This window comes from Puccinia triticina, chromosome 5A, assembly GCF_026914185.1.
Source record: "Puccinia triticina chromosome 5A, complete sequence".
NCBI lineage: Eukaryota > Fungi > Basidiomycota > Pucciniomycetes > Pucciniales > Pucciniaceae > Puccinia > Puccinia triticina.
In genome coordinates, this window is record NC_070562.1 from 565,028 (window position 1) to 577,606 (window position 12,579).

General features: G+C 43.9%; 4 protein-coding genes across 4 annotated transcripts; 3 read left to right on the plus strand and 1 right to left on the minus strand.

Moving 5' to 3' along the window:
- Positions 1-2,225: 2,225 nt before the first annotated feature.
- PtA15_5A52 (uncharacterized protein) lies at positions 2,226-2,829 on the minus strand (the record flags this gene model as incomplete). Its single annotated transcript, XM_053169301.1, has 2 exons — positions 2,226-2,433; positions 2,654-2,829. 2 exons carry the CDS (start codon positions 2,827-2,829, stop codon positions 2,226-2,228), a joined length of 384 nt encoding a protein of 127 aa, XP_053020037.1.
- Positions 2,830-3,245: 416 nt separating this feature from the next.
- Positions 3,246-3,690, plus strand: PtA15_5A53 (uncharacterized protein; the record flags this gene model as incomplete). The annotated part of the gene is made up of 2 exons (XM_053169312.1): positions 3,246-3,541; positions 3,669-3,690. The coding sequence occupies 2 exons, from the start codon at positions 3,246-3,248 to the stop codon at positions 3,688-3,690; spliced, it is 318 nt and encodes a 105-aa protein (XP_053020038.1).
- Positions 3,691-3,869: 179 nt separating this feature from the next.
- Positions 3,870-6,780, plus strand: PtA15_5A54 (uncharacterized protein; the record flags this gene model as incomplete). Its single annotated transcript, XM_053169323.1, has 17 exons — positions 3,870-3,876; positions 3,941-4,025; positions 4,191-4,271; positions 4,577-4,689; positions 4,788-4,822; positions 4,904-4,969; positions 5,042-5,100; positions 5,158-5,315; positions 5,382-5,527; positions 5,615-5,643; positions 5,725-5,753; positions 5,819-5,933; positions 6,011-6,073; positions 6,145-6,179; positions 6,269-6,339; positions 6,410-6,501; positions 6,591-6,780. 17 exons carry the CDS (start codon positions 3,870-3,872, stop codon positions 6,778-6,780), a joined length of 1,374 nt encoding a protein of 457 aa, XP_053020039.1.
- Positions 6,781-9,767: 2,987 nt separating this feature from the next.
- On the plus strand, positions 9,768-10,249 carry PtA15_5A55 (uncharacterized protein; the record flags this gene model as incomplete). The annotated part of the gene is made up of 2 exons (XM_053169334.1): positions 9,768-9,845; positions 9,911-10,249. The coding sequence occupies 2 exons, from the start codon at positions 9,768-9,770 to the stop codon at positions 10,247-10,249; spliced, it is 417 nt and encodes a 138-aa protein (XP_053020040.1).
- Between the last annotated feature and the right edge of the window lie 2,330 nt (positions 10,250-12,579).

The window sequence follows — 12,579 nt, forward strand, 5'->3', positions numbered from 1 at the left end:
TTACTCTTGCTGGCCGGTACTGACCGGCCAACAAGATAATGTAGGGTGTTCCTCTTGATGGCCGGTGCAGACGGGCCATCAAGGGAGGTGTTTGTGTCCCCTCAATGACCGGTTAGCACCAGCCATCAAGGGAGTCGTGCTTTCCTCTTGCACCTGCCACTGAGAATGGCAGGTGACAAAATCCACAACAGGTGACAACACACCCGGGGCGCGGGTTTGAATTGGAATCTGGATTATGTCAGCGCGACAAAATCCGGATCATGTCACCTGTTTGCTGGCAGTGTGATCCTGATGTGGTTGGTATCTTTTTGGCATTTCCTGGAAACCAAAACCAAATACTTGGGTCTTGGGTTCAATTCCCACCCAAAAAAGGGTTTTCTCTGCCCAATTGTTCCCTTTAGGCCTTTATTGTTCAAAATCCTCCTTATGTATTGTCTTTTCCAAGAAGCTTGGACACATTCACAAAATTTTATTTGGGGTAGATCCTGGCAGATCCCATATCTTTCATGTTTACTCCACGCTTAGTCTTGACAGGTGTCAGATGAGGCCCAAGGCTAAATCTAATCCCTGAGCCATCATTCTCAAGATGATGGTCAGGGAGTAGATCTTTGGAAAAACAAAGCTCATATTTGGAACCGGAGAGGCTTTGTTACCCTCCCAGCCCCTCATCAAGTAGCTGGGCTGCTACCCTCTGCCCGAACGGAGAGACCGACCGAGCTCAGGACTGTTACACACGCTACAATCAAATGAGGGCTGTGGGATATTTAAGCCCGAAGTCTATCTGGAAGCTGAAAATAAATCCATAACACAAAACAAAAAATTACTGAAATTTTCCAAGCTTCTTGGAAAACACAATACATTGTATCTAAACCGGGTCTAATTGGGAAAAACCCAATTTCCCCACGTATCCAAAACCCAGAATTCTAGGAATTTACATATTGTCTTTTCTAGAATGCTTGGTTTTTTTTCACAAATTCTGGTTTTGTTATGCACTTAGCCTAAAATCACAGTTTGCAGCAAACTTTGGGCAAACCTTGCATTCAAGGTTATTGGATGACTTCCCATGGGCTAAAAAGCCAGATCTGTCAGTCCAGGTTAAACCTTACTGGCTGGTGAGAACTTGATCTCAATCACTTTTCACCAGCCAGTAAGGTTTATATCTGTGAAATTTTAGTCTGTACGGGGGGCGTAGATCCTACAGGAAGTCTTCCATTTAAGCACATGCACAAAAAAATCATCACCCAACTTTAAAGAAACTTTGATATTTACTTCTGCCTGGGATGACAACCCAGCCCTCTGTCGGCCCCTCCCTGGCCCCCATACTGGCAGATGGCAGCGGTCAATGGTCATGGGCACCGGCTGAAGGGGTAAGAAAGGCACTCCGGTTCAGAATATGAACTCGGTTTTTCTCTAACCCAACGCATAGACCACCTACTGGAGGATGTTGGCTCTGGGGGTGGATTTGGCCTTGGGCCTTATCTGACATCTGTCAAGATGCCGCATGCGGAGGGATATGAAAAATGTGGCATTTCCCTCGGTCAACGAAACGAGAAATTTTGAGAAATCATCCAAGCTTTACGGAAAAGACAATATGTTGGCTTGGTCGGGGCTTTCCAGGGTCCTATTCTAGATCTTGCAAAGTTTTCTCCACATGTGTCACTTTTGGTTTCAACACTTTGCTTGAATCTTGTTCACTGACAACATAACGGTGAACACCATTTTATGAGCAAATCTTCTGAGCAAAAGTATAGGCGAGCACCACGTTCGGAGGCTTCCTTCGCGCCTGCCATGTAAGCGCAACCTGCTTGTGCAAGAGAAAACACCCTAAAACAAATAGCAAAGATGGCAGCTTACCCTGCTTGAAAGATGCGAATCGGTCGCTTTCGCCTCCGCCATGAAAGGTGCCCCGAGCCGCAGCTGGAACACCCCGCTTGTTTCCTGTAAGATGTCTCCGCGATCCACTGCAGATCAGCGGAGAGGTCAAGATTCCTTGATGATATATAATGGATAGAGTTCTGCCAAATCACGCACAGAACACAGTGAAGATCCGATGGTGAAGTCCGGGAGATCAAAATTTCCCGCGGACGGGGGGGGGGGGGGGGGGTAGGGGTGAGATCTGCATCTTTCCAACATGGATCATAATTGCCGAGGAAGTCGAGCGGATTTATGCAAAACGAGAAATCACGACTCCGACACTATGGGAAGTTGGCATGTCGGCGAGACAGTTATGTCTCGGCTTGCTGAAGGTTGTCGGCTATCTTCTTGCGGGCTCGGGCGGCGCGTCTGTCTGGCCTTCCAAACTTCGCTGTCGAAGCGACTGGAGCTGAGCTTCCGTCCTTGCTACTAAAACTGCCTTGGGGCCCCCAACAACGTCGACCATTCCAGGCGGCCGCGCAAGCTCGAGCGCCGAATGCGTACACCGCCCTGACCGCCCTGTTGGGGCCCATGGAGGATTAATGTAATACTTGTTGTCAAGGCCCTGGGAGGAGCCGTAAAGAGATGAAGAAGATAACGACGATGTGCACGTCGAGCAGTCCTCCCCATAGCACAGCGTTAGCGAGGCATTTTCCTCAATGCGATGCCCGTTTGGATCAAATCTTCCCGAAGTTCCGAAGATCTAAAACAAAGGCTGTCCATATCTTAGAACCCGGACCTTGATGCGTGAGCTGGACGATTGCCGGGAAAGCTCCAAGCGGGCTTGGTGGTCCGCCTTGCAAGCTGCTGCAGGTCTCGCGTGTCGGGCGACAAGGCGAAGCGGGACTTGCAAAGCTGACCAGCCGAACCTTGTTCACCACTGGCCAATGGCAATGACCATTGGACGATACACATTGGTGCATGACGATTTGTTTGGGGTCAAAGAGCAAATCGACTGGCTGATTGCTATCATAAACTATCCGCCAACCCATCCCCTCCGACCCCTCTTGCATCATCCACGAAAATCCTGAAGTCTAACTTGGCTGTTCACATTCCATCTTTTTAGCCGATTCCTTTTCAGTCCTTCAATAATCTGTTAATCTCAATCTGTCAATCCTTGCCGTCCGACTAACATTCTCTCTGTCTTCCGCATTCGTCAGCTTTCAAGGTATTTAAGACCCCCACAAATCTCCTAATTCCTGTGGAGAAGAAGCAAAAAAAGACGCACACATCCACTCGTCATCTCTCAAGACTCCAAATTTAAAAAACCTTCAGCACATCGACACCATTAGCCGAAACTAAATCAGACCGCCACGCCGCATCAGAGAACCATGTCTTCTCCCGCTAATCACAACACCCTTGCGCAATCGAGCCCGATGGCATTTGAGCATACTTCCTCCGATGTCGAACCTGATCACAATAACATCCTGAGAGAGAAAAAACTGGCTGGCCTCGATGTCACCGAGGAATCTAGTCCATCTGCAAACTCCTTGCGACATCTTCCCCCGCCCCCAGAATGGAAATACGCCAAGTTTTTTCCCGGTGGATACTCCCCAAGCCGCCAAGTGCCCTTCAAGGGTCAGAACATGTCATGGGCAGTCAACATTGTAGCTGGGATCGCCATCATGTAGGTCTTTGAGCTGGATTCATGTCCTTCCGCCCTTGTGTGGAGGGCTCATTGACGGTGATCTCTGTCCATTCGATTGCCACTCACTGATCAACATGTCCATGCCTCTTTCTTGGTGCTGAAACAGGTTTTATGGCTTTGACCAGTGAGCTCCTCCATATCTGTATCACATCTTACTGTTACCATCAGCTTGACAGTTTCTCTTTCTTTTGCTTGCGAACTAAGGGTGTGATGTCGATTGGTTTTTTAATATCGTACCAAAACTTATTTTTACCATCAGCTTGACGATTCCTTTTCTTCTTTTGATCGATTGCGAACTTAGGGTGTTATGTCGGGTGAGTTATGTCTGTTTCAAAGAATTTTTAGCAGCAAGAAGCTGACCTTGCTACCTTGACCTAGGCGTCAACAACACCATCGATTATCAACAGAGGATGGGTATATTCAGTCAGCCCCAGACTGATGGTGATGCTGCGAAGATAGGAGGGTAAGTCATCCTCCCCCAGCTGCGCTTCTTCACTACTGACACTCAGAATTCCAATCCTCTCACAGCATCGTTGCTGTTTACTACGGGGCAAGTGATTGTCTCTTCCCCGGATCACTTGGATCTTGAATTTGGCCAGCTTACCCTTTTCCTTTCCAATTTTCGCAGGGAACGTTCATCGGCGCCTTGCTCGGCGGATCACTTGGCGATCGGATTGGACGGCTCAAAAGTGGGTAGTTTCCAACCAGAGTCTGTTGACTACATGAAAAATCCGCACAACCCTGACACTCACGCTGTTCGCCACAGCCATCGTCTTTGCTTGCTTCTGGGCTATCATCGGCGCCTCTCTACAAGCCTCCGCGCAAAATGTATAATTTGTCATATCTAGTTTCCTTCGCTTGAGATTATTTTGTTCACTGACCCTCAATTCCACTTCTATACGACATGCAATTCGCAACAGATTACATGGATGTGGTAGGCAACCATTTCCTCGAAATAAGACTTGACGTCAAGTTAAGAAGCAACTACTGAATCCTGATCTATGTATTTCAAAGCTTGGCTCGAGTAATCACGGGTGTTGGAACTGGACAGTTGAATGCCTTAGTGCCCGTCTGGACGTCCGAGCTTTCGCATCATTCCGGTCGAGGTGCTGCAATGGGCTTTGAATGTAAGCCAATACCTCAGCCTGTTTTCCAATGCTTAATTCTTCTGACTTCTGATCTCGCATCAAAAAAAATCATCAACCTCAATTTTAATCGCATTTAGTCATGCTTAATATCGCTGGACTCGCCACCGCTTATGTTGGTTAATTCTTTGCTGGTGTGCGTGCCTGAAGTATTACTGATGTTTGCCTCTCAAAAAACTGGACATCGATTCACTAGTGGATTGAATTTGGTTTGCGTGAAAAAAATCAATCATTACGATGGAGATTACCCTTGGCATTACAGGTTGGCCTATCGAATATAATCGGACGTTACAGATTGAGTGGCATGCTTATTCTTGCTGGTATATCAATCCAGGTTGGATTCTTGATTGTTCTTCTAATCTTGGTTCCCCTGTTCCCGGAATCCCCTCGATGGTCAGTCCGACTATTTTCTTTTTCCTGTGACAAATACTAACAGGAAGATCTGATTAGGTTGGCCAAAATGGGCCGCGATCAAGATGCCCGGCAAGTTCTTTCGGTACTCAGACACAAACAGGGAGATTCAGAGGAAGAGCTCACTGGACGTGTGGAGCTTGAACTTCAGGGAATCTTAGAGACCGTCCAAGAGGAACGCAAAATGGAAGAAAAGGGTACGCGATCAGAGCTAAGCCCATCATTTGCGCCAATCAAGCTGATTAGTTGTTTGTGCAATCTAGGTGCAATTACATATTGGTCTATGCTGTTTGTTGACGACCCTCAGCATCTACGTCGTAGGACTTGGTTGATCATCTGGCTCCAAATCATGCAAGAGTTGGTTGGGATTGGAGTTGTCACCGTCTATGCGCCGACCGTCTTCCAACAGGTCCGTGCCACCGATCACCATCCAAACACCCCATGAACTCGAGCTGACTCTTAGGCATATCACAATCCTTCATCGGGCGCGTATTAGGCTGGCTATAGCGAGTATAAGGCAGACTTGTAGGTCCCCTTATAGCATTTCTCCGTTTTTTCTTCTTCTCAGAGATTTAACTAACAACCTGTTTGCTTTGAAACACCAAGGCTCTCCGGTATTAATGATATATCTTACAGTTGAGTCATCCTTCACCAATCCAAATCCAGATCGCACGAAGTTGATTAAAATTCTCCATGACAGTGTTGAGCGTCGTTGTAGCCATTGTGACTCTTGATCGTATGGGTAGACGAGTTACGCTATATTGGGGAGCTATCCTTATGGGGATTTCTTTATTGATATGTGGAATCGCAGCAAGGTGACGCGTCCTTCTCAGTCCGATTGAAATCAATTCGTCTATTGATCTGACTAAATTGATTATATCCATCACATCAGATACGTTACGGACCTTTCTTTATCCACTACTGATCGTCAATCGTGGGGAAATGTTGTTACCGCGTTCGTCCTTACTCACCATCGTTACGAAGCCTGCTTTGCTCAAAATTTTGATCCGTGCTTCAACCCAACAGATTCACTTTCATCTACACAGCTACCTTTGGTGCCAGTAAGCCACTGATTTCTCCCTGTCTCTCGCAAGGACGCGTCCCTGTCTCTCGCTATGATGCGTTCTGATGCAATTTCTGTTCCCTTCAGCTTGGCTAACCGTCCCGTGGCTAGTGCCCACCGAAATCATGCCTTTGTATGCCCGAGCTAAGGGTGGCTGTGTATGTAGAGCTACACAATGTTTCATTTTGTCTCGATCTAATCTAGCCTCTGTTTCGCTTCATCTTCCAGTGGAGTGTCGTTGGATGGTCGATAGGAAACGGAATCGTTACCGAGATCGCGCCGTTCTTGTTCAACTCGATCACCTACTGGACATTCATTCTGTAAGAATCATTCGAAATGCCCCCATTTCGATCAATAGAACTGATCAATATGGTGTACCTCTATCCCTCGTTTCGGAAAAAATAAACAGATTCGGTCTTCTCAATTTTTTCACCCTACCCAACATTTATTTCTTGTACCCCGAAACGGCGGGTAGAAGTCTTGAAGACATGGACATCCTCTTTGAATCGGACAGCATCTTTGTGCACAAGGCTAAGTACGAGCGGAACAACGGCCTGAATACCTCTGTGGCCATCCACCACAAAGAAGCGATTGCGTAGATTTTTCGCCGGAAAAAATGACCTCTTCACTTTCTTGGCTCGATGCATTTTTTTCCTCGTGAGTCCTTGGCTTTGCTCTTACTGCCTATTCATCCTCTCCTCACCCCAGCGACCGAAGCTAATTTCTCGCATCTGAACCCACTTTTTGTCGGTATGTTCATGCACGTCCCAGTCCAGTCATGATATCTTAATCCTTTCTCTCCTCTTGTTTGATCAATTGTTGTAATTTTACCCGCCACTGTCTTCCGAACCGATCAGGATTATTTATTCTTTTTTCAATATCTTGAACCAGTTTATTGATCATTGATTACCACAGTACTCATCCTTTTTTTTGTGGCTGTGGCCTGGTCCTGCGTGTACCTCACCTGGATGCTCTTTTTGTTGCGGATTAATTTTGTTGGGCGGGCAGTTTATTAATTTTCATACTTTTCTACTACAAACCACAACCCAAGAATAAAAAACAAGAGTCTTATATGTATGCACAGTGAGTGTCCTCACCGACCCTAGAAACCCCCTTCAGATGTCGGTAACCGAATCGCATGACTTTGTTTTGGCCAAAACAGAGAATGGTACACATGAATCAGAATAACCTTCTTTCTTGGAAGTAAGCATTGACTCATGAAATGTTTATAATTTCCCCTGAGGAAGGGAGAAGTAGAAAGTCTCAGCCCACAAGAAAACCCCAAAATGCACCTCTGCAGCCCATCATGAAGCAGGATGTTGGTTTTCCCTACGTGCCTGGATAGTCCAATGAGTATTCTCCAGCTTCTCTCGTGATATGGAGGCTCTGGAGCTCCAATCTGGACAGAATTTCGGAAATTATGGTGAAATCATCCCAAAATGGCCAACTCACCTGCCAAAGTGGCCAGGATGGCGCCTGCTGGCCAGGCATATCCAGCCATTTGTGGTGAGTGCCACCCATCGTCAAAATAGACAAAACAAATGAAACCCATGAACCTGGCATGGAGATGCCAATCTAGCCATATTCTGATTTGTTCCTCCTTCCATCACGAATTATCTGTATAAGCCATGATAGAAGGATGAACTAGACTGAAGCGAAAATGTGTCACTATGGAAAAAACGTGATAGAAACAAGATAGAAGGAAATACGAGCAATTTATATTCATTCCAAACGCGTGTATAGTTCTTTTCAATTGTGTCACACAATAGAAGACACATGTTAGACAACGAAATAGAAGGCACATGAGTTACTCCAAGCCACACAAGTTGATATGCTTTGATTTTCTTCAGATTAATCCAAAGACATACGCTGCACCATCACCAGTGTATACCCTTACTCTTACTCCCCTCCGAAAACTACCCTGATTCGGTAAATCTTCAGTGATCCCATTGATCTTATAAAAAGGAAAAAGTAAGTAAATTGCTTGCAAATAATTGAGAGATATTTGATCTATTCTGACTCAAACTGGATTTTAGAATGCAGTGCATCAGTTGTTGTAAAAACCCATCCATTTTGGGGCAATTATGTCAGAATTGTATTAATGCTGCATCTGCTGGTACGTTGGTCTTATAGCAATTATAAGATATTTCTATGAAATCTGCTTTTTCTGGTATTGATAGATAGCTTGGCAGTTCCTTTCGCCAAAACTTCAGTTACGAGCACAAAACAGGGAAGTGCATTGATGTGTGCTAAAGAGAAACTGCGTCAAGGTATACGGAATGATCAATCTACTCCAGCTGCTCATCTTCCAGGCCCCCTTTCAGCAGCAAACAACAACAAAGTCAAAGTAATGCCTCCTTCTGGAAATCCATACAATATTGCTCGATCAAAAAGGGTTTCTGCTGCCCCTTATCCGACCAGCTCCTCTAGGAACCCACAAGCATTGAAACCCAAATCTGCCCCGCCCAACAAAGTGAAAGGTGCTATTTCTTTGTCAAACCCACAGGATCGAGTACTTGTTCAGTGCGGCTTTGAGATAAGGGTTGGGGGTAAATTTCAGCCTAGGCTTTTGGAGCTCCAATCACCACACTGGATTGATATACAAAGCTTGAACTCTCAAAACACCTTACTTTCTGAACTTTGTAATAAATATGTTGGTCTAAATCTCAGTAAATGGGGAAGCTTTTCTTCTGATCACTTTCAATTTTCTAAATTGGGCTCAAAGACATTGGGGGTTGAAGACCAGTTATTGTTCATCTCTCACCTTGAGCAGAACAAATCTATTGATCTGATCTTCAATTACAATGTTTACGAGAAGCACTGCTCAAAAGAAGACAATGAAGAAGATTGTGCTAGTGTCAGCGAGGAAGGATCCAAACTAGGGACTCTTGATTCGATCACGTTTCTTAACCCCAAGCCAACTTCTAGCCATCCTCCAAAAAATCAGACTAGCTGTACCGTTGCTGGTAGCACAATTGCAAAGCTGAACAAAACTAGAAGTCTAGATAATGCGAGTAGTTTAATCACCAATCAGTCCAATAGCCTTAGTTCGTATAGTGGACAAACAACTCCAGCTTTCTTGTCATCCACAATATCTGCTTCAAATCAGTCTCATGAAATCCAAACGATTCCGATTTCAATGGCTCTCACTCCAAGGTGCCCACCATGTGAGCTTGAAATATTCTTAGTTGTCAAAATTGACACAAATAGCTGATAAAGACAATTTTTGACGATTATTTAGGGGTATTAAATCCAATAATTGATCCATCCAATCTCTCTTGGGATCGCTTTGGCACACCTGATCATTTATCAACTCTTTTTACCGATCACAACGCTGAAGGTTGGACAGAGGGGAAAAGGCTTGAGCTTGATCCAAATGGGCTAGATACCTTTTGTTGGCTAGTACACTATCAGGTCGATAAGTTTGATGTCATTTCTCAAAGCAAACAGGGAACCATTATAAAGGCCAAGCTTCGACATCCACTGAATGGTGGCAAAATGCCGCACTAAACGTGAACATCCAACTACCAGCTACCTACCTTTTCCAATATACCGGATGTGATCCTATGCTGCAGCTCAACAATTCATGTCTTTATTTACAAACTTGATCTTGACGTCTATTACCACTACATCCGATCTCAAATGTATTGCAAAGGATTTACGTGTAGGTAGTTTTTTTGACTTTGTTATTACTGAATCAAACTGATTGTTTCATTCTGGTTTTGGTAGACTGTGCAAGCCTTTCCAATGTATCCAGATCCTCAAAACTTGGGCCAACCATTCCAAAATTATCCATTAACAGAAGCTGAAGCAATTTCAAATTTTGAAGATGAACCCAAGAAGATCTACTTTTTTGAAGAATACATTCCCGGAAAATGGGAGACATTTTTGGCTCCAGAAACTTTTAAGACTAACCTGAACGATTACTCGCCGGCAATCGATCATTCAATGGAGGCCTTCCAGCATTGGACATACAACCACACACATGGACAACTCACCTTTACAAACCTAAAGGGTGTTGTCCCACTTATGAGCAAGCCCAAAATAGTGGACTTGAACCCAGCGTAAGTGTCAGCCTTAGAGATACATCAAGTATCCAAAAGACTGAAATAACTTAGTAAATAATAATAATTATTAAATTATTATTGCAGAATCAGATTCCTCATCATAAATTAAGGGGGGTCACCCACTTAAAGTACCCCCTTATTCCTATTCCTTCATGTACTAATTGTATAAATAAGAATTGGCCCCAGAAAGCGCCCAAAAATAATATTACATACATAAATTTAGTAAAACAAACAATGTACATAAAAATAAACTGTTGTACATTAATGAGTAATATTACTCGTGTAAAATACCCCGTGAAAGTATTATGTAGACTTCTACTGAAGCTCTTTCACATGACAATTGGTTATAAACATGTCATGTGACAGAGTCAGGGAAATTAGTCTATTACAATATAATGATATTACCCACAGCCAAGCCCTTTTCATGGCTACACCCCTGGATACTCCCATAGGGAGAAAAGGACTCAGTGTTTACGCCCACTAAAGTCCCCTCTATAAATAGAGGCCTATTTGGCCCTCAGGAAAAGATCCCCCAGATCATTCACCGCCCATAAACTGTAAGTTTGCCGTGAATATTCTCCTCTGCTACATGTGTAGCCACTTTTCCTTATAAACCATCCCCAAACACGTAAAATCCACTGGATTAAACCCTTTAAATCATCAAAAATCCCTTATTAGCATATTTAAAGCTTTATCCTTATAAATAGTTGCCATAAGACCACCGCCTCTGTCAAGCAGCCAATCAGGTTAAGTGCTTACCACCTACTTTTACGCCAAATTAATTCCCTGTAATTAATAATTACATAATTAATTCCTCCTCTGTTACAGAGTGTTAAAACCCTTGTAGTGGCCATATTAGCCACGTAACAAGTTTGGTAAATTAAATTACCAGTGTTTATATCAGTACAGTTATAGTACTAGGGCCCAAAACCCTTATTTTGACGGGTTTTCTGCCCTAAGTTTCATAAACAGAGCTGTCAGTAAGTCAACAAATAAAATTATAAAGTATGACGAAATATTGACATTGACACACTGGGGTCCATTTTTTCTAGTACTCATTGGTCTCAGTGGTCTCATATTGAGCCAAATGTGTTTATCAACAATTTTCTTTTCAACCATGTCTGTTCAAGAGCATGCTACCGCGCTTGAAGCAAATCCCTTGGACTCCACCCTCTCACTGCAAGAATAACTCTAGAAACTGCTTGCAGTTGAGATGCAGCAAGCTTGAATCAAGCCTCAGCTCAAGCTGGAGTCAAGCACCCAAATTCCATGCTGGTGCACCTTGAGTGTGTACCAACATGCAGTAGGCTGAGGCAAATTTTCAACCTTGCAAATGAGAATACCCCTGAGCAACCTTTTATTTGCTTTTAGTAAATACTCCATCTGCCATTGAATCCAGCCAGAATAGCATAACAGGGGTATGCACACACGAAAGGGATATCTACATATGAAAGGAATATGTACACATGAAAGGTGAATGTGATAAGGTGTATTAACACATAAAAGACACAAATGATTAAAGGGGTATGTAAGCATGAAAGGGGTATGTGCAGTAAGGGGTCTTTGCACATGAAAGGGATATGTAAACATCACCTGAATGATGAAAGGGGTATTGAAAGGGATGTAAACAACTCAATCATGTAAACATCAAAGGGTCATGAATGCATGATGAAAAGGGTATGTACACATTGTGAAAGGGATACATGCACATGAAAGGGATTGTAAGGGTTTCTCCCTTACTGAAACAGAAGTCAAGCTAGATGCACATATGCATATGCATCTACATTGTAGGATCCACTATATAAGCTTGTAATACTTGACTGCTCTCATTCTCTCTTTTTCCCCAAGCTGGTCTTCACCTTGAGGTTTCCCTTTCCACTACTTCTCACAACTCATTAGTGAAATATCATCCTTTTATATAGCCTTCTGGCCTTTGGCCCTCCATCCCGCCAATCCTTCCAGTGATGGTTCATAGAACCCTTAAAGGGATACACAAAGGGACACACACACATGAAAGGGGTATGTGCACATAAAGGGGTATGTACACATTATGAAACGGGTGAATGCATAAAAAAGGGACATGTGCACATGAAAGGGGTATGTGCACATGAAAGGGTAATTTTCACATGAAAGGGGAATTTTCACAGGTATCAACTCAGTATTTTGGAGCCTGCATGCACTCAGTTTTTTGTACCTCAGACTCACTCTTGCATAAATTATACAATGTGCATGGAATCAACCAGTGCTTGATTCTTGCATGAGGCACAGCTTGCCTTGAGCTCTTGCATCTCAACTGCAAGCAGTTTCTAGAGTTTTTCTTGCAGTGTCTGG